The following is a 25807-nucleotide window of genomic DNA, read 5'->3' as shown; positions in this document are numbered from 1 at the left end:
CGCGTACACAGAGGGACGCGTACACACAGGGACGCGTACACGCATACACAGAGGGGCGCGTACACAGAGGGACACGTACACACAGGGACACAGACACGCATACACAGAGAGACATGTACACAGAGGGACACAGAGACATGTACACAGAGGGACACAGACACTTGTACACGCAGGGACACAGACACTTGTACACACAGGGACAGACCAACGTGAACATACACAGAGACAAACCATTCATTTTCTATGGGTGTCACAGGGCAATGATCAAAAACAAGGGTCCAGTCTGATTTCCCTCATTCCTCTTTAGATGAGGGTATTTGCAGTTTTCCCACCTGCCTCCTGGATGGAGGGATGAAAGCCAAACTGTGAGTATGGATCCATCAGCAGCACTTAGAGCCATTAGCATGTAGATGCAACACACTCCATGAGCCTTTCAGACCCTACAGTCCGGACCATGGGGTTTGAAGGGGCACGGGCAGGAGGCACACATTCTCATTTCCTGAAAACATGGAGACTGTGGACCCATTATAAGCCCAGCCTCCATCTCCCTGACCAGGAGCCTGGAATGTTAGCCAGGATCTCCTCCTCTTCATCCATGGACACAGTGTGGGCTCAGGATAGGTCACAGTTATGGCACCTGCAGTAATGGAGGTATCTGCAAACAATCCCTGCCCCCTCAAAAGGAATCAGACTGTCCAGATCAACCACAGGGAGAGTCAGCACCTTCAGGAGAGAGAAGGGGAGACCCTGTACTCCAGGGAGAGTCAGCACCTTCAGGAGAGAGAAGGGGAGACCCTGTACTCCAGGGAGAGTCAGCCCCTTCAGGAGAGAGAAGGGGAGACCCTGTACTCCAGGGAGAGTCAGCCCCTTCAGGAGAGAGAAGGGGAGACTCTGTACCCCAGGGAGAGTCAGCCCCTTCAGGAGAGAGAGGGGGAGACCCTGTACCCCAGGGAGAGTCAGCACCTTCAGGAGAGAGAGGGGGAGACCCTGTACCCCAGGGAGAGTCAGCCCCTTCAAGAGAGAGAGGGGGAGACCATGTACTCCAGGGAGAGTCAGCACCTTCAGGAGAGAGAGGGGGAGACCCTGTACCCCAGGGAGAGTCAGCACCTTCAGGAGAGAGAGGGGGAGACCCTGTACTCCAGGGAGAGTCAGCCCCTTCAGGAGAGAGAGGGGGAGACCCTGTACCCCAGGGAGAGTCAGCCCCTTCAGGAAAGAGAGGGGGAGACCCTGTACCCCAATGAGGGGCAGCACCTTCAGGACAGGAGGGGGACCTCGTAGCCATAATCTTGGGAGAGGCTCCAAAGGGGTGAGAGGAGGTTGGAGTGTGGGGCTCGATTTAAGGTAAAGGCTGCATGTGAGAGTGGGGAACAGCAAGCTGCACAAGACAGAGAACGGATTTGAATTTGTCAAAGTAGAATACAGAGGACCCTCGATTATCTGAAGGTCACAGGCGGGGAGTATTTCGTTCGGTTAATCAAATTCCGGATTATCGAATGCCGGATAACAGTTAGCCAAGCATCGGGATCTTGTGATCTTGTTCGAGTGATTAAAATCTTCTAAGCAATTAAATCAAAGATGCTGTGGGTGCTGGAAATCTGAAACAAACAGAAAATGCTGGAGAAATTCAGTAGGGTGGCAGCATCTGTGAAGACAGAGAGAGAGTGAGAGAGAGTTCCAAATAAGATCATATTCGATTTGAAACATTAACTCTGCTTTTCTCTGTCTCTCCAGGCCCTGAATTTCTCCAACACCTCATATTTATTGTTTGCGCATGAATGCGCATTAACGCTGCCTATGTTCAGGAGTCACTGTATAGGGAGAAATGCAATGATAATAGCATGTAGTATATGATAGACATATAAAGAACATTATGCCAATTGTTGAATTTACTTCTGAAATTGAGATGCAGTAAAACAGTAGCAACTACTTGGTTAATCTTCCAGATTTGCAAATATGTGATATAAATGCATTTGCAGTGACCCGACCAGTTGTCAAAGAGGTGTTCCTTGTGATGGCTTTTAATGTGTTGATGTCTCTTAGTTAGTTTAAAACTGAATCTTTTGTTGCTAACTTATGCTGTTATTTTGTACCAGGTTAAGTAATGTGGTGTTGAGGAAATCAATACTTCCCTTGCATGTTGTGATCTTAAATTTAGTGAAGGGGATGAAAATTGAAGATAATAAAGAATTCTGCTCTGTGTGAGCCCAACTATCCCACATGACTGGACAGATACAGAATTCTTTTTTGAAAGATTACTTACAGTGTGGAAACAGGCCCTTCGGCCCAACAAGTCCACACTGACTCACCGAAGCGTAACCCACCCAGATCCATTCCCCTACATTTACCCCTTCACCTAACCCGACAGGCAATTTAGCATGGCCAATTTGCCTAACCTGCACATTTTTGGATTATTGTAACTATGCAACAAATTAGTGAGAATAAAAATCCAGCTCCTGAAAATCCAACAGTAGCCCCCAAGAATTAGAAAGCAGCCTTCAAGGAAAGCCCTTGAAAAGGTAGAAAGCTACTTGGTGCCTGGAGTAACCTGCTGAGGTACACACCAAAGCCTGGACCAGCTACTGTGAAGGCTATATTAGAGAAAAGTCACTGTTTAAGGTCCCCACCTGCTGGAGTATTTGGGGGAGTTGGAAACAGTGTCAAAGCTTTGGGGTGTACCTTTATCATGTATACTGCAAGTATCATATAATTGCAACTGTACTGAGAGTCATGTGTTGTTTGGAAAATCATTACCTGTATTGAACGTTTGATAACATCCAATTGAAATGACAATGGAATGCAAGTTTACAGATTTTGTAGAAATAAAGTTATCTTTTGGAAAAATGGGTAAACAGGGCCAGGCAGTCATCACCCATTTTGTTGTGACCACCACCACTCGCTCAGGCACTGACCCCGTGTCAATGGGAACCAGGGACCTCAGAGCCTACATCAACAAGACAGCTGTAATAGCACACACTAACCCCCAAACCTGCCTAGCTTCATTATTAATCGTCCTTCAGTAAATGTCAGTGCAGTTTATTTTGTGACCTGTACTAAGTCTCATTTGACAAGTGCCCAAAGACCAAGGTGAGTGTAGCCTGCGCTGTGTTCCTGTACCTATCATGGACGCAATCGCTCTCTCAGACCCAGGGACGACATTGTGAGGCACTCCAAGAGTGAAGGCTTCGTTGTGGTTTTCATCCGATTCCTCTTTCCTCCAGATTTTGAATTCTCCCACTGAGCCCCATCCAGTTGAAAAGCCGATGTAATTGATCTCGAGGAGTCTAGTGACCGCCCACTCCACAATCAGGGACTGGTTTGATGGTTTTAAACCGTGCCCCACCTGGGAATGACACACAAGGAGGAGAGATACCTTCAGACACATGAGGAGGAGAGATACCTTCAGACACATGAGGAGGAGAGATACCTTCAGACACACAAGGAGGAGAGATACCTTCAGACACACGAGGAGGAGAGATACCTTCAGACACATGAGGAGGAGAGATACCTTCAGACACACAAGGAGGAGAGATACCTTCAGACACACGAGAAGGAGAGATACCTTCAGACACATGAGGAGGAGAAATACCTTCAGACACATGAGGAGGAGAGATACCTTCAGACACATGAGGAGGAGAGATACCTTCAGACACACGAGGAGGAGAAATACCTTCAGACACACAAGGAGAGATACCTTCAGACACACGAGGAGGAGAGGTACCTTTAGACACACAAGGAGGAGAGATACCTTCAGACACACGAGAAGGAGAGATACCTTCAGACACATGAGGAGAAGAAATACCTTCAGACACATGAGGAGGAGAGATACCTTCAGACACATGAGGAGGAGAAATACTTCAGACACACGAGGACGAGAGATACCTTCAGACACATGAGGAGGAGAGATACCTTCAGACACATGAGGAGGAGAGATACCTTCAGACACACGAGGAGGAGAAATACCTTCAGACACACAAGGAGAGATACCTTCAGACACATGAGGAGGAGAGGTACCTTTAGACACACAAGGAGGAGAGATACCTTCAGACACACGAGAAGGAGAGATACCTTCAGACACATGAGGAGGAGAAATACCTTCAGACACATGAGGAGGAGAGATACCTTCAGACACATGAGGAGGAGAGATACCTTCAGACACACGAGGAGGAGAAATACCTTCAGACACACAAGGAGAGATACCTTCAGACACACGAGGAGGAGAGGTACCTTTAGACACACAAGGAGGAGAGATACCTTCAGACACACGAGAAGGAGAGATACCTTCAGACACATGAGGAGAAGAAATACCTTCAGACACATGAGGAGGAGAGATACCTTCAGACACATGAGGAGGAGAGATACCTTCAGACACACGAGGACGAGAGATACCTTCAGACACATGAGGAGGAGAGATACCTTCAGACACATGAGGAGGAGAGATACCTTCAGACACACGAGGAGGAGAAATACCTTCAGACACACGAGAAGGAGAGATACCTTCAGACACACGAGGAGGAGAAATACCTTCAGACACACAAGGAGAGATACCTTCAGACACACGAGGAGGAGAGGTACCTTTAGACACACAAGGAGGAGAGATACCTTCAGACACACGAGAAGGAGAGATACCTTCAGACACATGAGGAGAAGAAATACCTTCAGACACATGAGGAGGAGAGATACCTTCAGACACATGAGGAGGAGAGATACCTTCAGACACACGAGGACGAGAGATACCTTCAGACACATGAGGAGGAGAGATACCTTCAGACACATGAGGAGGAGAGGTACCTTTAGACACACAAGGAGGAGAGATACCTTCAGACACACGAGAAGGAGAGATACCTTCAGACACATGAGGAGAAGAAATACCTTCAGACACATGAGGAGGAGAGATACCTTCAGACACATGAGGAGGAGAAATACTTCAGACACACGAGGACGAGAGATACCTTCAGACACATGAGGAGGAGAGATACCTTCAGACACATGAGGAGGAGAGATACCTTCAGACACATGATGAAGAAAAATACCTTCAGACACATGAGGAGGAGAGATACCTTCAGACACATGAGGTGGAGAGATACCTTCAGACACATGAGGAGGAGAAATACCTTCAGACACACGAGGAGGAGAGATACCTTCAGACACACGAGGAGGAGAGATACCTTCAGACACATGAGGAGGAGAGATACCTTCAGACACACGAGGAGGAGAAATACCTTCAGACACATGAGGAGGAGAAATACCTTCAGACACATGAGGAGGAGAGATACCTTCAGACACATGAGGTGGAGAGATACCTTCAGACACTTGAGGAGGAGAGATACCTTCAGATACATGAGGTTGAGAGATACCTTCAGACACATGAGGAGGAGAAATACCTTCAGACACATGAGGAGGTGAAATACCTTCAGACACACGAGAAGGAGAGATACCTTCAGACACATGAGGAGGAGAGATACCTTCAGACACACGAGGAGGAGAGATACCTTCAGACACATGAGGTGGAGAGATACCTTCAGACAGCCTGAACTGGGTTTAACCTGAACACCTCCAGACAGCGCAAGATGACCAAGCAATGTCAACAAATTCAACTTCTTTTTTAAACAAATTTCATCACGAGTCCTCAGGAACAGGTGGAGTTTTAATACAGAGGGAGCAGACTGTCTGCTAAAAGGTAAAGGAGCATGCAAGGTCAGCAAGGTTCAAGGGGTCTCTCTGTATTTTATCTCACTCACCTGGACAATGCCAGTCTTCCAGGAAATCCAGAAGTTTCGGAACTCATCCCAGGACAGGATCTGAGGAGTGTTTGCACTGACCACCGGCTCACCCATCTTGCTCACCGCAATCCATGTCTTTGTGTTCTGCCGTCCTCCGATCACAATCTCAACCATTTCTGCTGTGTCACGAGGTCCCATCGACAAGGCAAAATGAGCATCATTATGTGCCTTCACAGCTACGTCAAAGTGCACCTTCTTGGCTGGTTTCTGAATGTACTGGTACTCATACTTGTTCGGAGTGGAAATGTGAATCTTTTCTGAGAAGACAAACAGAGTAACTGTGGCCAGTTCTGGGCACCACACTTTGGGAAGGATGGAGAGAGTGAGAGAGGATTTACCCAAATAATGAAGAGGAATTCTAGTTCTATAGAAAGACCAGGGACACAGAATGTTCCCCTAACAGCAGAGAAGGTAAAAGCGAGGTTTAATCAATCTGTTCAAAGTCACAGGACAATTTTCAATGATGAAACAAGAAGATTGGTTACCAGTGGCTGGTGGGTCAGTGACCAGAGGGGGACAGATTGAAGGTAATTGTCAAAACAGCTCGAAGATTATGAGGAGCTTTTTTTAAAACACAATATTGTTGTGATTAGGAATGTTGGGGGGTAGCAGGAACTTTCAAAAGGGAATTGAGGAACTAAATGAAAGGGAAACATTTGCAAGGAGTGGGGCTAAAGATGTGCGAATGGGACTAACTGAACAGCTCTTTCAAAAAGCCAGCAAAGGCAAGATCTGTCAGAAATCTGTTAGAATTCTTTGAGGAGGTAAAAAGCTAGTTAGATAAAGGAGAGCCACTGGATGGAATCTATTTGGATTTCCAGAAGGCCTTGGACAAGGTGCCACATGGGAGGCTGCGAAATAAGATAAGCCCATGGTGTTAGGGGCAAAGTCCTGGCACTGATAGAGGGTTGGCTGACCGATAGGAGACAGAGAGTGGGGATAAAGGGACCTTTTTCAGGATGGCAGCTGGTGACTAGTGGAGGTCCACGGGGGTTAGTGTTGGAACCACGACTATTCACAATTTACATTCATATTTTGATGAAGGAACTGAAGGCATTGTTGCTAGGTTTGTGGTGCAGGGACAGGAAGTGTTGAAGAAACAGGGAGGTTACAGAAAGATTTGGACAGGCTAGGAGTGTGGGCAAAGAAGTGGAAAAGTGAGAGGTTATGCTCTTTGGTAGGAAGAATAGAGGCACAGACTATTTTCTAAACAGGTAACAGCTTTGGAAACTTGAAGCATAAAGGCACTTTGGAGTCCTAATTCAGGATTCTCTTAAGGTTAATGTGCAGGTTCAGTTGGCAGTTAGGAAGGTAAATGCAACTGCTGGAATACAAGAATAGAGATGTACTGCTGAGGCTGTATACGGCTCTGGTCAGACCACATTTGGAACATTGCGAGCAGTTTTGGGAAGGACGTACTGATGTTGGAGGGGGTCTAAAGGAGGTTGACAAGAATGATCCTGGGGATGAAGGGCTTGTCACAGGGCTGGTTGAGGACTCTGGGATGAGGGGAATCTAATTGAAACTGACAAAATACTGAGAGGTCTGGATAGAGTGGACATGGAGATGTTTCCAATAGTTGGAGAGACTAGGACCCGAGGTTATAGCCTCAGAGTGAAGGGACGATCCTTTAGAACTGAGATCAGGAGGAATTTCTTCAGCCAGAGGGTGGGGAATCTGTGGAACCCATTGCTGCAGAGAGCTGTGGAGGCCGGGTCATTGAGTATTTAAGACAGAGATAGGTAAGTTCTTGATTAATAAGGGGATCAAGGGTCACGGAGTGAAGGCAGGAGAGCGAGGTTGAGAAACATACCCGCCATGATTGAGCACAGGCGAGGTCCCAAATGCCCTAATTCTGCTCCTATACTATATGGTCTATGATGTCAGCGGGCTGAATGGCCTTGATCTGGGCTAAGAGACTCTAAATTCTGAATAATAAGAATCTGAATCACAGACCAGCACCCTTAGGCTAGCTGGTAAATGAACCTTCCAATCTGGTCCCAGGTTTCACAGCCTGGGAGGAGATTCAGTTCCTCAGTAGATGTTGCAAACCTCCTGACCCAAAGGGGACCCTCTGGCCCTGCAACTGGCCAACATGCTGGAGATTCCCACAGCTTGTGTAGACCACTGTAGCACAGTGAGGGAGAGAGATACTGCTCTCTGCAGCTCAGAGGGCTATTCCTGAAAACAGTGCCAGTTGCCCAATGCCAGGGTTAAGGACATGCCCCCCAGGGCTGGAGAGGAACTCAGACTGGGAGGGGAAGGATCCAGTTCTCATGGTCCACACGGGTATAGTCTTGGTCACCTTAATTAAGAAGGGATATACGTGCAATGGGAGCAGTTCAGAGAAAGTTCACTTGGCTGATTCCTGGGATGAAATAGGTTGTTTAACAGTTAGTTTAAAAGAATGAAAGAAAGATTATTGGAACACAGGATTCTGAAGAGTGGGGAGAAGCTGATAGGCTAGATGTTGAGATGCTGTTCCCCCTTATGGAGGATCCTACAGCAGAAGGCACAGTTTCAAATAAGTCTCCCTTTTAAGATGGAGATGAGGAGGAATTTCTACTGATGGTCATTAATCAAGAATGGTAAGGGGAGGGTTTTAGGCAGATTTTTGATCACTAAGTGAGTCGAGAGCTACAGGTGACAGACAGGGAAGTAAAGGCCACACAGATTAATAAGTGAAGGAGTTGGCTCAATGGGTACAATGACAAGCATCTTACTGGCTGACTGGTTATGTTGGACATTCCCATGATGGTGTAAAATTCGGACAACTGAAGGGAACACTAACTCAACGCAAAGACTATTTTATCATGACGGAATTGTGACTGAAGAATGATTTGGATTTATTCTTCCTCTTCAGGTTTCTGCCTGAGCACCCACTCCCAGCTGCCATCATGGCCAAAGTACTGAGAGGCTGCTCCCAAACAGCCCCACCCCAACCTGATCCACACCGGCCGTCCAGCCAATGAGCCAAAAGGAGAAGGTATGAATAATAACAATGTATTAATGGAGAAGCTAGATAAATATATGATGCAAAAGAATCGGATATGGTGACAGGGTGGGAACAGAAACATCAACATGGACCAGTTGGTGTCACTGCCCTGTCACTGCAAATTCGACATAATGACCATCCTTAATGAAGAACAGCATCTCAAAGAATCACAGAGGGGAGGGGTCTAAAGTTTGATCAAAACAGGCAGGCCTCAGCAGCAAAGGTCAAGGAGTTGAGAGGGAATTTCAGATCCAGAGAACGAACCCATCCCTGTGGGGTCCCACGATGACCCAATGCACTCCAGGCAGCTCTATCGAGTCTGTAAGGATTCAAGCATCAGTCCCCACCAGAGACAGACCAATCCCCAGTGGATGCTGATCAGAACCTGGGACCACAGCTGGTTTATTTCCCAGCCTCAGCTTGGGACACTGAATCCATAGACTCCCTACAGTATGGAAACAGGCCATTCGGCCTGACAGGTCCACACCAACCCTCCGAACAGTAACAAACCCAACCCCTATTATCCTACATTTACCCTAACTAATGCACCAAACCTACACATCGCTGAACACTATGGGCAATTTAACACTGCCAGGCAAAAGTGAGGACTGTAGATGCTGGAGATTAGAGTGGTGCTGGAAAGCACAGCAGGTCAGGCAGCATCCGAGGAGCAGGAAAATCGACATTTCAGGCCAGAGCCCTTCATCAGGAATTTAACACTGCCAATCCACCCTAACCTGCACATCTTTGGACTGTGGGAGGAAACCCACACAGACATGGAGAATGTGCAAACTCCACACGGACAGTCACCCGAGGCTGGAGTTGAACCAGAGTCCCTGGCACTGTGAGGCAGCAGCGCTAACGACTGAGCCACTGTGCCACTTTGATTCCATCTCTCTCTCACACACACACACAGACACACACACACACAATCCTGACAAACACAATGTGTCAGGTAAACTGAAAAACAGACAGCTGTGACTTGTCCCTCAGCCAACACCACAGATCAGCTATGTCCTACCTCATGTTCTTTGTGGGATCCAAATATAAATCACACAACACCAGGTTATAGTCCAACAGGTTTAATTGGAAGCACTAGCTTTCTGAGCACTGCTCCTTCATCAGGTGGTAGTGGCGCTCTGAAAGCTAGTGCTTCCAATTAAACCTGTTGGACTATAATCTGGTGTTGTGTGATTTTTAACTGTGTCCACCTCAGTCCAACACCGGCATTTCCAAATCATAATCCAAATATATCTCATTGGCTGCGGAGTACTTTGGGTTGTCCCACAGCCATGAAAGGGCACTACAGAAATGCAGATCTTGGATTCTGGGTTCAATGTTCATTTACACTTAGTAACTAAAATGCTTCAGGAGATAAAAGTAATTAACACAAACAGAGAATATTGTAAAATAAAAATTCAAAACAGCAGTAGACAATGGGTGTGTGTGTGTGCGTCAGCAATCAGAACAATGGCTGTGGTCACTGACTTTTAGCAGCTACATTGCGCACCCCAACCCCTCTCTGCTCATCAATTGCACACAGTTTACATACCATTGGGACAGAAGAAGACACTGTAGGTGTACTCCCTGGGCAATCCTTCAGGCTGAGGAACAAAGAAAAAGTAAGAGAGGACAAAGAAGGAACATCGCATGAAGCCACATCACCAAGTCCTTTGGCACCAATTCACTCTTCACATTACTAGCACAATCAAAGTCATTTATTTTCTGATGCTTTACGGGAACATTTTATAAAATCACAGGGGACGTGGATAGGGTAAATAGCCACGGTCATTCTACCAGGGTAGGAAAGTCCAAAACTAGAGAGCAGAGGTATAAGGTGAGGGGGAAAGATTTAAAAGGGACGTAAGGGGCAACTTTTTCCACGCAGAGGGTGGTGCGTGTATGGAATGAGCTGCCAGAGGAAGTGGTGGAGGCTGGTACAATTGCAACATTTAAAAGGCATCTGGATGGGTATATGAATAGAAAGGGTTCAGGGGGATATCGGTAAAATGCTGGCAAATGGGACTAGATTAGTTTAGAATATTTGGTTAGTATGGAGGAGTTGGACCGTTCTGTACAGCTCTAAGGCTCTATAATGAGCATAAATTCTCTTTCATCTTAAAGCATTTCTATTCACAGCAGCAAAGTCCCAATTTAAAGGGACCAGCATGTTAGCAACAGAGACCTCTGTAATACACTGGACAATCAAACACTCCTGGCTTTGTGAAAACAGTGACAACTCTCACTGTGATTACTAGCTGAACATTAAATATGTTGTCTCCCTCACCTCCACCAGCACTTGTCTCTTCACATAGTCCATCCCAGCTGGGCTCCTCCTGTCTGTGTAGCTCTCCTCCAGGTACTTGCTGTTCTTCAGGCTGTGTAGCCCTCCCTCACAGCAGCTGCTCTCACTGTAAGCAAACGCTTTGGCTGTAAACATGAAGTGACAGCCGTGTGAATGTGTTCTGACAGTCTCATACAGAACACAATGACGACACTGAGCCCTGCCATTTCCAGCTGATGGTTTCTGCTCCACATGAGCTCTCTCTCGTCCCTTCTATTCATTTCTCTCCCCTCAGTTTATGAAGCTTCCCCTTAAATGTATCTGCACTCTTTATGTGCCTTATCTTGACCAATCCCTGTTGGAGAAAGTTCCATATTCTCAAACGTCTCTAAGGTCAGAAATTTCTCTTGAATTCCCGATCAGATTTACTAATTATTGTCTTTGTCATCTAGCTTTAAATTCTTACATCAGTGCAAATATCCTTTCTACATCTGACGGTCAAAGAGACAGAAGCTCTGGGAAGTTGATATCTGGTGGGCAGCCTATGTTGAGATCTACGCCCGTTGCTGAGGAGTGTGTTAGCCCTGGTACACGGGCAGGGGGACACTGGAGACATCATTCCCCACCACCCCTGACCCCACCACCACATCCATTCACCAACCTCCACCCTGACCTCAGCCCCAACTCCACACTCACCTCTGAGCCCACGACCTCACACCCACCCAGAATCGTACTCATTCCTGACCTCTGACCTCACGCTCACCCCAGCACCCCTACCTGAACCCCCCACCCCAAACTCGCATTTGCCCCTCCCATTTCCCCAGAAGGTATCTGCAGGGTGGGCTGGGGGTTGGATTAGCAGTTAGCCCTCACCTGTGATATTGGCAGGGCCCAGTTCACTGAACGACAGGACGATGGAGGTCAGTTTCGTTTCCTCGGAGCTGATGCACATCTTCCTAGTCAGGTGCCGTTTCCCCTGGTGACCAATGAATTTGATTCCTTTAGGAACGGTGATCTTCACATGAACCTGGTAGGGGTCAGGGTGGGGATAACCATCAACACCATCAGGAGCATCCACAGAGAGAGCCAGCTCGTTGCAAACTCCACCCATCCAGGAAGGGGCAGGTGCCACTCGGCCTGTTGAGCCTAATCTAGCATTACAGCGGATCATGGCTGACCATGTCTTCAAATTCATTTCCTCATCTTTACTCCTTTCCCCTGAATCCCTTTACCCAAAATTAAAACCCACCAACCTGACTGTGGACAGCTCCCAGCCGCATTATTTGGTTCAGGTGAAAGGACAGAAATGATTCTGGATTTCCACTTCCTTTTGGGTGAGAAAATGCTTCTTGTTCTTTCATTCATTCATTGACAGGATGAGGGCGTCACTGGCTGGACCAGCATTTACTGCCCATCCCTAATTATCCAGAGGGCAGTTAAGAGTCAAACCCAATGCTGTGGGTCTGGAGTCACATAGGCCAAGGCAGGTAAGTTACCTTCCCTGAACGACAGGAGTGAACCAGGTGGGCTTTATGACAACTCCCAACCCCAACGATCTGTCCAACACTGACTTCCCTGGGGGTCTATGGCATCGCCCCCACTAGGTCTCTCCATCAGTGCCAAGCCCTGGACACACGGCAGACCTCCCCGTACCTCGGCACAGCTCGGAAGGTAGTTGTAAACAGTCACTGGGATCTTGGTTTGTTCCCCACGGATCACATGATATGGCAGAGTGAAATCTACAAAGAAAGGTTTGAATGTGCGGAGCTCCGTGGCTTTAGCAAGTCCAAGCCCACTGTCCTGGGACAGACTGACTGCCTCAGTTACCCAGGTGGTGATGGAGTCTGGGATCTCGACAAGTAAACGAGCTTCTCCAGTGGTGTCACTGTCAATGGGAGGTAAAGGAAATGGATCAGTGGTTAGTCATCGACTTCCCTCACTATCAGCTGTCAGTTCACATCATCAAACTCACAGCAGCTCTGTCACGCAGCTACAAGAGGTTTCACACAACAAAGTGAGCACATACAGATGCAGCAATTAATCCTCCTCATGGTCACAGTGACTTGCTTTGGGCTGTTCTTCAGGAATGATGCAGAGAAAAAGAAAAACCAACATCTCCACAAAGGATCTACTCATCATGGGATGTCTACAATATATAGCCCAGGAGGTGCTTTTAAACCAAGATCACTGCTGTAAAGCAGAAAAAGAAACCTTTAGGGACATTAGCTAACTGAAGGGCAGAAGGCTACACAGAGTGTGACACAACAGGATGCTGCCAGCAGTGTACAGAGGGACAGACAGTGGGAAAGGTGTGTACTGAACAACATGTCACTCAGCAGGTTAACATGCAGCCACTGAAGAATTTCTGCTTTATTTAATTTCTTCGGTAGGCCTTTACTGCAAGGGGTCGTGGGACAGGAACAAGAAGATCCCGCTGAAAACATAGAGAGCTTTGGAATGAAGGCTGATCTCATTCAAACTCTGCAGACCAAGGTGACAATTTTTCAGACACAAAGCTCTTAGAATTAGCGGAATATGGAATAGTCACAGAACAGAAGAGGTGGTGTGGGTGACCATGACAAGTTGGAGAATGAAGAGGAATTTCTTCCTTTGGAAGGTTGTGAGTTTTAGTAACTGTTGACCCCACATAGCTGAGGATGCTCAGATTGAAGGCTGGGATCAATAGGAAAGTTTTGCTCTCCCAGATTTGTGGGACCGAATGGCCACAGCTGAGGCCTCCCCCTTCCCTCCCCACAAACAGCTCTGGCTATAACCTCTTGAAGATTTCGCAGCCTGTTATATTAAGTGGGTGGCACCTTGACATTTTCTCATGCTTACAGGTGGTTCCTGTGTGCAGTTTTGAACAAAGGAAAGGGGTTAGTTGTCATGGGACCTGGTTACTTGGAGGGGGCAAGGGGACATGGGACTGAGAATGGACGAAGGCCTTTCAGCGACACAGCAATAAACTTCACAGTGAATTGGAACACGACGGACAACTACATCAAATGTGGCCAACCTCTCCGAGACCCAGGCTTGCAGAAACAGATCCCAAAGGCCGTACCTGATGTTGAGGCAATGCCAGATCCAGGTTTCTGGAAAGAAAGTTCTTTTCCTCTTCTCAACTCTGAGCAGGAAAAAAAACCAGAATAAGTGTTTGAGGGGCACAGCCTGTCAGTGAGCAACAAAGTGGAGAACACTGAAGTGAATAATGAAATCTCTCTCAGACACCTTCACTCTCATCCGCTGGGCACGTACAGGATGAACAGAACATAGAACACAGAAAAATATAGCACAGAACAGGCCCTTCAGCCCACAATGTTGTACCGAGGATTATTCCTAATCTAAAATAAAATAACCTAACCTACGCACCCCTCAACTCATTCCTCTCCATGTGCATGTCCAGCAGTCGCTTAAATGTCCCCAATTACTCTGCTTCCACCACCACAGCTAGCAATGCGTTCCATGTGTTCACATTTGACTGTCTGGATTCAAAATTGGTTCGCTGACGTCTACCTCTGACGTCTCCTCTAGACCTTCCTCCTAATATCTTAAAAGTATGATCCCTCGTGCCAGTCAATCCTGCCCCGGGGAAAAGTCTCTGGCTATTGACTCTATCCATGCCACTCACTATCTTGTATACCTCATCAGGTCACCTCTCTTCCTCCTTCGCTCCAGAGAGAAAAGTCCGAGCTTAGTCAACCTTTCTTCCTAAGGCAAGCCCTCCAGACCAGGCAGCATCCTGGTAAACACTCTTTGCACCGTCTCCAAAGCCTCTGTACCATTTCTATAGTAGGGCGACCAGAACTGGACACAATATTCCAAGTGTGGTCTCATCAGGGATTTGTAGAGCTGTAGCAAAACCTTGCGGCTCTTAAACTCGATCCCCCTGTTAATGAGCTCCAAAACACCATATGCTTTCTGAATAACCCTAAGCACTTTGGTGGCAACACTGAGGGATCCATGCACTCGAACACCAAGATCCCTCTGTTCCTCCACACTGCCAAAAATCCTGTCTTTAATCCTATATTCAGCATTCGAGTTCGACCTTCCAAAATGCATCACTTCGCATTAATCCAGGTTGACCTCCATCTGCCATTTCTCAGCCCAGCTCTGCATCCTGTCTATGTCGCACTGCAGCTTGCAATAGCCCTCGTACTATCGACGGCACCTCCAACCTTTGTGTCATCTGTAAATTTACTAACCCACCCCTCAACATCCTCATCCAAGTCATTTATAAAAACTACAAAGAGCAGAGCACTGAGGGACACCACTCACCACTGACCTCCAGGCAGAATACTTTCCATCGACAACCACTCTCTGCCTTCTGTCAGCCAACCAATTCTGAATCCAGATGGACAAATTTGAATATTTGAATATCTCCAATCCTCACTGCACCAATCAACACAATGGACCCAGAACACTCTCCATTCATTCCAAATCCCACAGCCAGAAAGTCAGACCTTCAAGCCGCACTCTAGGAAATTTAACTCAAAACCAAAGCAGTTATCACACGGTCAATGCCAAGGGAGTGCCGCACTGTTGGAGGGTCAGTGCTGAGGGAACGCCGCACTGTCGGAGGGTCAGTGCTGATGGAGCGCCACACTGTCAGAAGGTCAGTGCCAAGGGAGCGCTGCACTGTCAGAGGGTCAGTGTCAAGGGAGCGTCGCACTGTTGGAGGGAGCACCGCACTGTCGGTGGATCAGTGCTGAGGGAGCGCCGCACTGTCGGAGGGTCAATGCTGAGGAAGTGCCACATTGTTGGAGGATTAGTGTCAAGGGAGTGCTGCACTGACAGATTTGTAGTGTTTCAATTAAATGTCAAAACAAGGGGAATATTGTTGCAGCTGTCAGATAAGTAGATAAATGAGCAGAAACAGATTCCTACTCATGCCACAGCACCTGGCTGGAGCTTGTTCTAAAGATTGTTGAAATGTTCCTACTTCCCAAAGCCTAGCATTTCCTTGTCAACTGTACGAAGCTTCTCACAGCTCCAGCTCCCTCGAGACTGTTTCACGGACTAAGCAGTAACGCAGTTATCAAAAAGGTTCATTTCCACTTGCACTGGCCAGCAACACACTAACTGTGTTAATGGAGATCCCTCAGCTTTACCACAAACAGTCAGGTGTCAGAGAAACAGACAGATTGCAGCGGGAGGAAGGAGTTCTCTCCTACCTGGGAACTATCCTCGGATTGAGTGCTGCCACCAAGGTGCCTGTGAGAGGCTGGAATGCTACCACTGCCTCATCGGTGTACATGCCTCCAGTCTGTCTGTGATTCAGGCTTACAATGTCTGTCATCACCACAAGACCCGTTTCCTAGGCAAGCAATAAAGTACAGGTCACTCAAAGACAAGTCCAGAGTTCACCAACCTTGTTCCAAATTAGGACTGACTACCTGACAGACACATTGGGCTACGGAATCCATTCAAAGGACACAGATAGAACATGGGATGTGAGACTGAGAGTGGTGGGGGAACGGGATTGTGTGTTTAACCTCATCCCTTGTGACCACACCAACGCCACACTGTCTAACTTTCATTTCCATTAGCATGTGGGTGAAAGACATTCCCAAGTCTGCACACACAGGACAGTAGTCAGAGGGGAGTGACCAACCAGGTGCATCCACCTGGAGTGAGTTCAGACAAAAGGGAAGCAGTCAGACCAAGAGCTAAAATGTGAGTGATCAATACACTGATCACACTTGCTACACTGGGGCCACAGTCCAATGTCCAGCCTGACCAGTCAGCATGGACAGAGTTCATCACAGCTCACATAGTGATCACCAAAGTGGGTAATGCAGCTTCTAACTGGTCTCATGGACCACAGGTTTAATTGGGTACTTACACGCGAGTATTTCTGCTGAGAAACATCATTTTTGAGCTCTGGTTGAAATTAAGCAGGACAAGGGAGTTGCTCACTGATTTGCTGCCTAGAATCAACCCCTACCCCAGAGATAGTCAGTGTGTGGGGGGACCCTGTACCCCACTGGGAGTCAGTGTGTTTGAGGAGAGCCTGTACTCAATGAGAGTCAGTGTGTGTGTATGTATGGGGGAGCCTGTACCCCAGTGAGAGTCAGTGTGTGTGTGGGAGCCTGTACCTCAGGGTGTGTGTGGCAGCCTGTACCCCAATGAGAGTCAGTGTGTGTGTGTGGGAGCCTGTACCCCAGTGAGAATCAGTGTGTAGGGGGAGGCTGTACCCCAGTGAGAGTCAGTGTGTGTGTGAGAGCCGGTACCCCAGTGAACGTCAGAGTGTGAGGGGGAGCCCATACCCCAATGAGAGTCGGTGTGTGAGGGGGAGCCTGTACCCAACGAGAGTCAGTGTGTGAGGGGGAGCCCGTACCCCAGTGAGAGTCAGTGTGTGTGTGGGAGCCTGTACCCCAGAAAGAGTCAGTGTGTGTGTGGGAGCCTGTACTCCAGTGAGAGACAGTGTGTGAGGGTGAGCCTGTACCCCAGTGAGAGTCATTGTAAGTGTGGGAGCCTGTACCCCAGTGAGAGTCAAAATGTGAGGGGGAGCCTGTACCCCAGTGAGAGTCAGTGTGTGTGGGAGAGCCTGTACCCCAGTGAGAGTCAATATGTGTGTGGGAGCCTGTACCCCAGTGTGTGTCAGTGTGTGTGTGGGAGCCTGTACCCCAGTGAGAGTCAGAGTGTGCGTGGGAACCTGTACCCCAGTGAGGGTCAGTATGTGTGTGGGAGACTGTACCCCAGTGAGAGTCAGTGTGTGAGGGGGAGCCTGTACCCCAGTGAGAGTCAGTGTGTGTGTTTGGGGGAGCCCATACCTCAGTGAGAGCCAGTGTGTGAGGGGGAGTCTGTACCCCAGTGAGAGTCAGTGTGTGTGTGTGGGAGCCTGTACCCCAGTGAGAGTCAGTGTGTGCGTGGGAGCCTGTACCCCAGTGAGAGTCAGTGTGTGTGTGGGACCTGTACCCCAGTGAGAGTCAATGTGTGAGACCTGTACCCAAGTGAGAGTCAATCTATGAGGGGGAGCCTGTACCCCAGTGAGAGTCAGTGTGTGAGGGTCAGCCTGTACCCCAGTGAGAGTCAGTGTGTGAGGGAGAGCCTGGACCCCAGTGAGAGTCAGCGTGTGAGGGGGAGCCTGGACCCCAGTGAGAGTCAGTGTGTCAGGGGCAGCCTGTACCCCAGTGAGAGTCAGTGTGTGAGGGGCAGCCTGTACCCCAGTGAGAGTCAGTGTGTGAGGGGGAACCTGGACCCCAGTGAGAGTCAGCGTGTGAGGGCGAGCCTGTACTGCAGTGAGAGTCAGTGTGTGTGGGAGCCTGTACCGCAGTGAGAGTGTGTGTGTGTGGGAGACTGTACCCCATTGAGAGTCTGTGTGTGTGTGTGGGAGCCTGTACCGCAGTGAGAGTCTGTGTGTGTGGGAGCCTGTACCCCAGTGAGAGTCAGTGTGTGCGTGGGAGCCTGTACACCAGTGAGAGTCTGTGTGTGTGGGAGCCTGTACACCAGTGAGAGTCAGTGTGTGTGTGGGAGCCTATACCCCAGTGAGAGTCAGTGTGTGAGGGGGAGCCCATACCCCAGTGAGAGTCAGTGTGTGTGTGTGTGTGTGGGCGCCTGTACGCCAGTGAGAGTAAGTGTGTGAGGGGGAGCCCGTACCCAAGTGAGAGTCAGTGTGTGTGTGGGAGCCTGTACCCCAGTGAGAGTCAATATGTGAGGGGGAGCCTGTACCCCAGTGAGAGTCAGTCTGTGTGTATGGGGGAGCTGGTACCACAGTAAGAGTCAGTGTGTGAGTGGTGCCTGTACCCCAGTGAGAGTCAGTGAGTGAGTGAGAGCCCATACCCCAGAGAGAGTCAGTGTGTGTGTGGGAGCCTGTACCCCAGTGAGAGTCAATATGTGTGTGGGAGCCTGTACCCCAGTGTGTGTCAGTGTGTGTGTGGGAGCCTGTACCCCAGTGAGGGTCAGTATGTGTGTGGGAGGCTGTACCCCAGTGAGAGTCAGTGTGTGAGGGGGAGCCTGTACCCCAGTGAGAGTCAGTGTGTGTGTTTGGGGGAGCGCGTACCTCAGTGAGAGCCAGTGTGTGAGGGGGAGTCTGTACCCCAGTGAGAGTCAGTGTGTGTGTGTGTGGGAGCCTGTACCCCAGTGAGAGTCAGTGTGCGCGTGAGAGCCTGTACCCCAGTGAGAGTCAGTGTGTGTGTGGGACCTGGACCCCAGTGAGAGTCAATGAGTGGGACCTGTACCCAAGTGAGAGTCAATCTATGAGGGGGAGCCTGTACCCCAGTGAGAGTCAGTGTGTGAGGGTCAGCCTGTACCCCAGTGAGAGTCAGTGTGTGAGGGGGAGCCTGGACCCCAGTGAGAGTCAGCATGTGAGGGGGAGCCTGGACCCCAGTGAGAGTCAGTGTGTGAGGGGCAGCCTGTACCCCAGTGAGAGTCAGTGTGTGAGGGGGAACCTGGACCCCAGTGAGAGTCAGCGTGTGAGGGCGAGCCTGTACTGCAGTGAGAGTCAGTGTGTGTGGGAGCCTGTACCGCAGTGAGAGTGTGTGTGTGTGGGAGCCTGTACCCCAGTGAGAGTCAGTGTGTGCGTGGGAGCCTGTACACCAGTGAGAGTCTGTGTGTGTGGGAGCCTGTACACCAGTGAGAGTCAGTGTGTGTGTGGGAGCCTGTACCCCAGTGAGAGTCAGTGTGTGTGGGGGAGCCCATACCCCAGTGAGAGTCAGTGTGTGTGTGTGTGTGGGCGCCTGTACGCCAGTGAGAGTAAGTGTGTGAGGGGGAGCCCGTACCCAAGTGAGAGTCAGTGTGTGTGTGGGAGCCTGTACCCCAGTGAGAGTCAATATGTGAGGGGGAGCCTGTACCCCAGTGAGAGTCAGTCTGTGTGTATGGGAGAGCAGGTACCACAGTAAGAGTCAGTGTGTGAGTGGTGCCTGTACCCCAGTGAGAGTCAGTGTGTGAGTGAGAGCCAATACCCCAGTGAGAGTCAGTGTGTGTGTGGGAGCCTGTACCCCAGTGAGAGTCAATATGTGAGGGGCAGCCTGTATCCCAGTGAGAGTCAGTGTGTGTGGGAGAGCCTGTACCCCAGTGAGAGTCAGTGTGTGTGTGGGAGCCCATACCCCAGTGAGAGTCAGTGTGTGTGTGGGAGCCTGTACCCCAGTGAGAGTCAATATGTGAGGGGGAGCCTGTACCCCAGTGAGAGTCAGCGTGTGAGGGGGAGCCTGGACCCCAGTGAGAGTCAGTGTGTGAGGGGCAGCCTGTACCCCAGTGAGAGTCAGTGTGTGAGGGGGAACCTGGACCCCAGTGAGAGTCAGCGTGTGAGGGCGAGCCTGTACCGCAGTGAGAGTGTGTGTGTGTGGGAGCCTGTACCCAAGTGAGATTCAGTGTGTGCGTGGGAGCCTGTACACCAGTGAGAGTCTGTATGTGTGGGAGACTGTACACCAGTGAGAGTCAGTGTGTGTGTGGGAGCCTATACCCCAGTGAGAGTCAGTGTGTGAGGGGGAGCCCATACCCCAGTGAGAGTCAGTGTGTGTGTGTGTGTGTGTGTGGGAGCCTGTACCCCAGTGAGAGTCAGTGTGTGCGTGGGAGCCTGTACCCCAGTGAGAGTCAGTGTGTGTGTGGGACCTGTACCCCAGTGAGAGTCAATGTGTGGGACCTGTACCCAAGTGAGAGTCAATCTATGAGGGGGAGCCGGTACCCCAGTGAGAGTCAGTGTGTGAGGGTCAGCCTGTACCCCAGTGAGAGTCAGTGTGTGAGGGGGAGCCTGGACCCCAGTGAGAGTCAGCATGTGAGGGGGAGCCTGGACCCCAGTGAGAGTCAGTGTGTGAGGGGCAGCCTGTACCCCAGTGAGAGTCAGTGTGTGAGGGGGAACCTGGACCCCAGTGAGAGTCAGCGTGTGAGGGCGAGCCTGTACTGCAGTGAGAGTCAGTGTGTGTGGGAGCCTGTACCGCAGTGAGAGTGTGTGTGTGTGGGAGCCTGTACCCCAGTGAGAGTCAGTGTGTGCGTGGGAGCCTGTACACCAGTGAGAGTCTGTGTGTGTGGGAGCCTGTACACCAGTGAGAGTCAGTGTGTGTGTGGGAGCCTGTACCCCAGTGAGAGTCAGTGTGTGAGGGGGAGCCCATACCTCAGTGAGAGTCAGTGTGTGTGTGTGTGTGAGCGCCTGTGCGCCAGTGAGAGTAAGTGTGTAAGGGGGAGCCCGTACCCAAGTGAGAGTCAGTGTGTGTGTGGGAGCCTGTACCCCAGTGAGAGTCAATATGTGAGGGGGAGCCTGTACCCCAGTGAGAGTCAGTCTGTGTGTATGGGAGAGCAGGTACCACAGTAAGAGTCAGTGTGTGAGTGGTGCCTGTACCCCAGTGAGAGTCAGTGTGTGAGTGAGAGCCCATACCCCAGTGAGAGTCAGTGTGTGTGTGGGAGCCTGTACCCCAGTGAGAGTCAATATATGAGGGGGAGCCTGTACCCCAGTGAGAGTCAGTGTGTGTGTGGGAGCCCATAACCCAGTGAGAGTCAGTGTGTGTGTGGGAGCCTGTACCCCAGTGAGAGTCAATATGTGAGGGGGAGCCTGTACCCCAGTGAGAGTCAGTGTGTGTGGGAGAGCCTGTACCCCAGTGAGAGTCAGTGTATGTGTGGGATCCTGTACCCCAGTGAGAGTCAGTGTGTGTGTGAGTCTGTACCGCAGTGAGAGTCAGTATGTGTGTGGGAGCCTGTACCCCAGTGAGAGTCAGTGTGTGAGGGGGAGCCAGTACCCCAGTGAGAGTCAGTGTGTGTGTATGGGGGAGCCCGTACCTCAGTGAGAGCCAGTGTGTGAGGGGGAGTCTGTACCCCAGTGAGAGTCAGTGTGTGTGTGTGTGGGAGCCTGTACCCCAGTGAGAGTCACTGTGTGTATGTGTGGGACCTGTACCCCAGTGAGAGTCACTGTGTGTATGTGTGGGACCTGTACCCCAGTGAGAGTCACTGTGTGTGTGTGTGGGACCAGTACCCCAGTGAGAATCAATGTGTGGGACCTGTACCCCAGTGAGAGTCAATCTATGAGGGGGAGCCTGTACCCCAGTGAGAGGCAGTGTGTGAGGGGAGCCTGTACCCCAGTGAGAGTCAGTGTGTGTGTGGGAGCCCATACTCCAGTGAGGGTCAGTGTGTGTGGGGGAGGCTGTACCTCAGTGTGTGTGTGGGAGCCTGTACCCCAGTGAGAGTCAGTGTGTGAGAGTGAGCCTGTACCCCAGTGAGAGTCATTGTGCGTGTGGGAGCCTGTACCCCAGTGAGAGTCAAAATGTGTGGGAGACTGTACCCCATTGAGAGTCTGTGTGTGTGTGTGGGAGCCTGTACCGCAGTGAGAGTCAAAATGTGTGGGAGACTGTACCCCATTGAGAGTCTGTGTGTGTGGGAGCCTGTACCCAAGTGAGATTCAGTGTGTGCGTGGGAGCCTGTACACCAGTGAGAGTCTGTATGTGTGGGAGACTGTACACCAGTGAGAGTCAGTGTGTGTGTGGGAGCCTATACCCCAGTGAGAGTCAGTGTGTGAGGGAGAGCCCATACCCCAGTGAGAGGCAGTGTGTGTGTGTGTGTGTGTGGGAGCCTGTACCCCAGTGAGAGTCAGTGTGTGCGTGGGAGCCTGTACCCCAGTGAGAGTCAGTGTGTGTGTGGGACCTGTACCCCAGTGAGAGTCAATGTGTGGGACCTGTACCCAAGTGAGAGTCAATCTATGAGGGGGAGACTGTACCCCAGTGAGAGTCAGTGTGTGAGGGTCAGCCTGTACCCCAGTGAGAGTCAGTGTGTGAGGGGGAGCCTGGACCCCAGTGAGAGTCAGCATGTGAGGGGGAGCCTGGACCCCAGTGAGAGTCAGTGTGTGAGGGGCAGCCTGTACCCCAGTGAGAGTCAGTGTGTGAGGGGGAACCTGGACCCCAGTGAGAGTCAGCGTGTGAGGGCGGGCCTGTACTGCAGTGAGAGTCAGTGTGTGTGGGAGCCTGTACCGCAGTGAGAGTGTGTGTGTGTGGGAGCCTGTACCCCAGTGAGAGTCAGTGTGTGCGTGGGAGCCTGTACACCAGTGAGAGTCTGTGTGTGTGGGAGCCTGTACACCAGTGAGAGTCAGTGTGTGTGTGGGAGCCTGTACCCCAGTGAGAGTCAGTGTGTGAGGGGGAGCCCATACCCCAGTGAGAGTCAGTGTGTGTGTGTGTGTGAGCGCCTGTGCGCCAGTGAGAGTAAGTGTGTGAGGGGGAGCCCGTACCCAAGTGAGAGTCAGTGTGTGTGTGGGATCCTGTACCCCAGTGAGAGTCAATATGTGAGGGGGAGCCTGTACCCCAGTGAGAGTCAGTCTGTGTGTATGGGAGAGCAGGTACCACAGTAAGAGTCAGTGTGTGAGTGGTGCCTATACCCCAGTGAGAGTCAGTGTGTGAGGGAGAGCCCATACCCCAGTGAGAGTCAGTGTGTGCATGGGAGCCTGTACCCCAGTGAGAGTCAGTGTGTGTGTGTGTGGGAGCCTGTACCCCAGTGAGAGTCACTGTGTGTATGTGTGGGACCTGTACCCCAGTGAGAGTCACTGTGTGTGTGTGTGGGACCAGTACCCCAGTGAGAATCAATGTGTGGGACCTGTACCCCAGTGAGAGTCAATCTATGAGGGGGAGCCTGTACCCCAGTGAGAGGCAGTGTGTGAGGGGAGCCTGTACCCCAGTGAGAGTCAGTGTGTGTGTGGGAGCCCATACTCCAGTGAGGGTCAGTGTGTGTGTGGGAGGCTGTACCTCAGTGTGTGTGTGGGAGCCTGTACCCCAGTGAGAGTCAGTGTGTGAGGGTGAGCCTGTACCCCAGTGAGAGTCAATCTATGAGAGGGAGCCTGTACCCCAGTGAGAGTCAAAATGTGTGGGAGAGCCTGTACCCCAGTGAGAGTCAATGTGTGTGTGGGAGCCTGTACCCCAGTGTGAGTCAGTGTGTGTGTGGGAGCCTGTACCCCAGTGAGAGTCAGTGTGTGTGTGGGAGTTTGTACCCCAGTGAGAGTCAGTATGTGTGTGGGAGCCTGTACCCCAGTGAGAGTCAGTGTGTGAGTGGGAGCCAGTACCCCAGTGAGAGTCAGTGTGTGTGTTTGGGGGAGCCCGTACCTCAGTAAGAGCCAGTGTGTGTGTGTGGGAGCCTGTACACCAGTGAGAGTCAGTGTGTGTGTGGGAGCCTGTACACCAGTGAGAGTCAGTGTGTGCGTGGGAGCCTGTACCCCAGTGAGAGTCAGTGTGTGAGGGGGAGCCTGTACCCCAGTGAGCGTCACTGTGTGTGTGTGTGGGATCTGTACCGCAGTGAGAGTCAATCTATGAGGGGGAGCCTGTAGCCCAGTGAGAGTCAGTGTGTGAGGGGGAGCCTGTACCCCAGTGAAAGTCAGTGTGTGAGGGTCAGCCTGTACCCCAGTGAGAGTCAGTGTGTGATGGGCGCCTGGACCCCAGTGAGAGTCAGCGTGTGAGGGGGAACCTGGACCCCAATGAGAGTCAGTGTGTGTGTGAGACCCAAACCCCAGTGAGAGTCAGTGTGTGTGTGGGAGCGCGTACCCTAGTGAGAGGCAATGTGTGTGGGAGCCTGTACCCCAGTGAGAGTCAGTGTGTGTGTGGGAGCCTGTACCCCAGTGTGAGTCAGTGTGTGTGTGGGAGCCAGTACCCCAGTGAGAGTCAGTATGAGAGGGGGAGCCTGTACCCCAGTGAGAGTCAGTGTGTGTGTGGGAGCCTGTCCCCCAGAGAGAGTCAGTGTGTGTGTGGGAGCCTGTACTCCAGTGAGAGTCAGTGTGTGAGGGTGAGCCTGTACCCCAGTGAGAATCATTGTGTGTGTGGGAGCCTGTACCCCAGTGTGTGTCAGTGTGTGTGTGGGAGCCTGTACCCCAGTGAGAGTCAGTGTGTGTGTGGAAGCCCGTACCCCAGTGAGAGGCAGTATGAGAGGGGGAGCCAGTACCCCAGTGAGAATCAGTATGAGAGGGGGAGCCTGTACCCCAGTGAGAGTCAGTGTGTGTGTGGGAGCCTGTACCCCAGAGAGAGTCAAAATGTGAGGGGGAGCCTGGACCCCAGTGAGAGTCAGTGTGTGTGGGAGAGCCTGTACCCCAGTGAGAGTCAATATGTGTGTGGGAGCCTGTATCCCAGTGAGAGTCAATGTCTGTGTGGGAGCCTGTACTCCAATGAGAGTCAGTGTGGGAGGGGGAGTCTGTACCACAGTGAGAGTCAGTATGTGTGTGGGTGCCTGTACCCCAGTGAGAGTCAGTGTGTGAGGGGGAGCCAGTACCCCAGTGAGAGTCAGTGTGTGTGTTTGGGGGAGCCCGTACCTCAGTGAGAGCCAGTGTGTGAGGGGGAGTCTGTACCCCAGTGAGAGTCAGTGTGTGTGTGTGGGAGCCTGTACACCAGTGAGAGTCAGTGTGTGCGTGGGAGCCTGTACCCCAGTGAGAGTCAGTGTGTGAGGGGGAGCCTGTACCCCAGTGAGAGTCACTTTGTGTGTGTGGGACCTGTACCCCAGTGAGAGTCAATGTGTGGGACCTGTACCCCAGTGAGAGTCAGTGTGTGTGTGTGGGAGCCTGTACCCCAGTGAGAGTCAGTGTGTGAGGGGGAGCCTGTACCCCAGTAAGAGTCAGTGTGTGAGGGTCAGCCTGTACCCCAGTGAGAGTCAGTGTGTGAGGGGGAGCCTGGACCCCAGTGAGAGTCAGCGTGTGAGGGGGAGCCTGGACCCCGGAGAGAGTCTGTGTGTGTGGGAGCCTGTACCCCAGTGAGAGTCAGTGTGTGAGGGGGAGCCCGTAGCCCAGTGAGAGTCAGTGTGTGAGGGGGAGCCTGGACCCCAGTGAGAGTCAGGGTGTGTAGGGGAGCCTGGACCCCAGTG

At 50.9% G+C, this 25807-nt stretch overlaps 1 protein-coding gene across 1 annotated transcript in view; it reads right to left on the bottom strand.

Annotated features, from left to right (window-relative positions):
* Nucleotides 1-25807, bottom strand: part of cpamd8 (C3 and PZP like alpha-2-macroglobulin domain containing 8) — a 507250-nt gene that overhangs the window by 205830 nt on the left and 275613 nt on the right. Inside the window, 8 exon segments of the mRNA XM_087975878.1 lie at nucleotides 3115-3340; nucleotides 5739-6037; nucleotides 10328-10379; nucleotides 11063-11205; nucleotides 11933-12086; nucleotides 12713-12944; nucleotides 14121-14183; nucleotides 16231-16373. Of these exon segments, the coding sequence (XP_087832004.1) occupies nucleotides 3115-3340; nucleotides 5739-6037; nucleotides 10328-10379; nucleotides 11063-11205; nucleotides 11933-12086; nucleotides 12713-12944; nucleotides 14121-14183; nucleotides 16231-16373 (1312 nt within the window).

The sequence above is a fragment of the Chiloscyllium plagiosum genome, unplaced genomic scaffold, assembly GCF_037043375.1.
Source record: "Chiloscyllium plagiosum isolate Xiang-an unplaced genomic scaffold, Cpla_swu_hap1 HiC_scaffold_28, whole genome shotgun sequence".
NCBI lineage: Eukaryota > Metazoa > Chordata > Chondrichthyes > Orectolobiformes > Hemiscylliidae > Chiloscyllium > Chiloscyllium plagiosum.
This window is presented reverse-complemented; position numbering and strand designations above follow the sequence as displayed.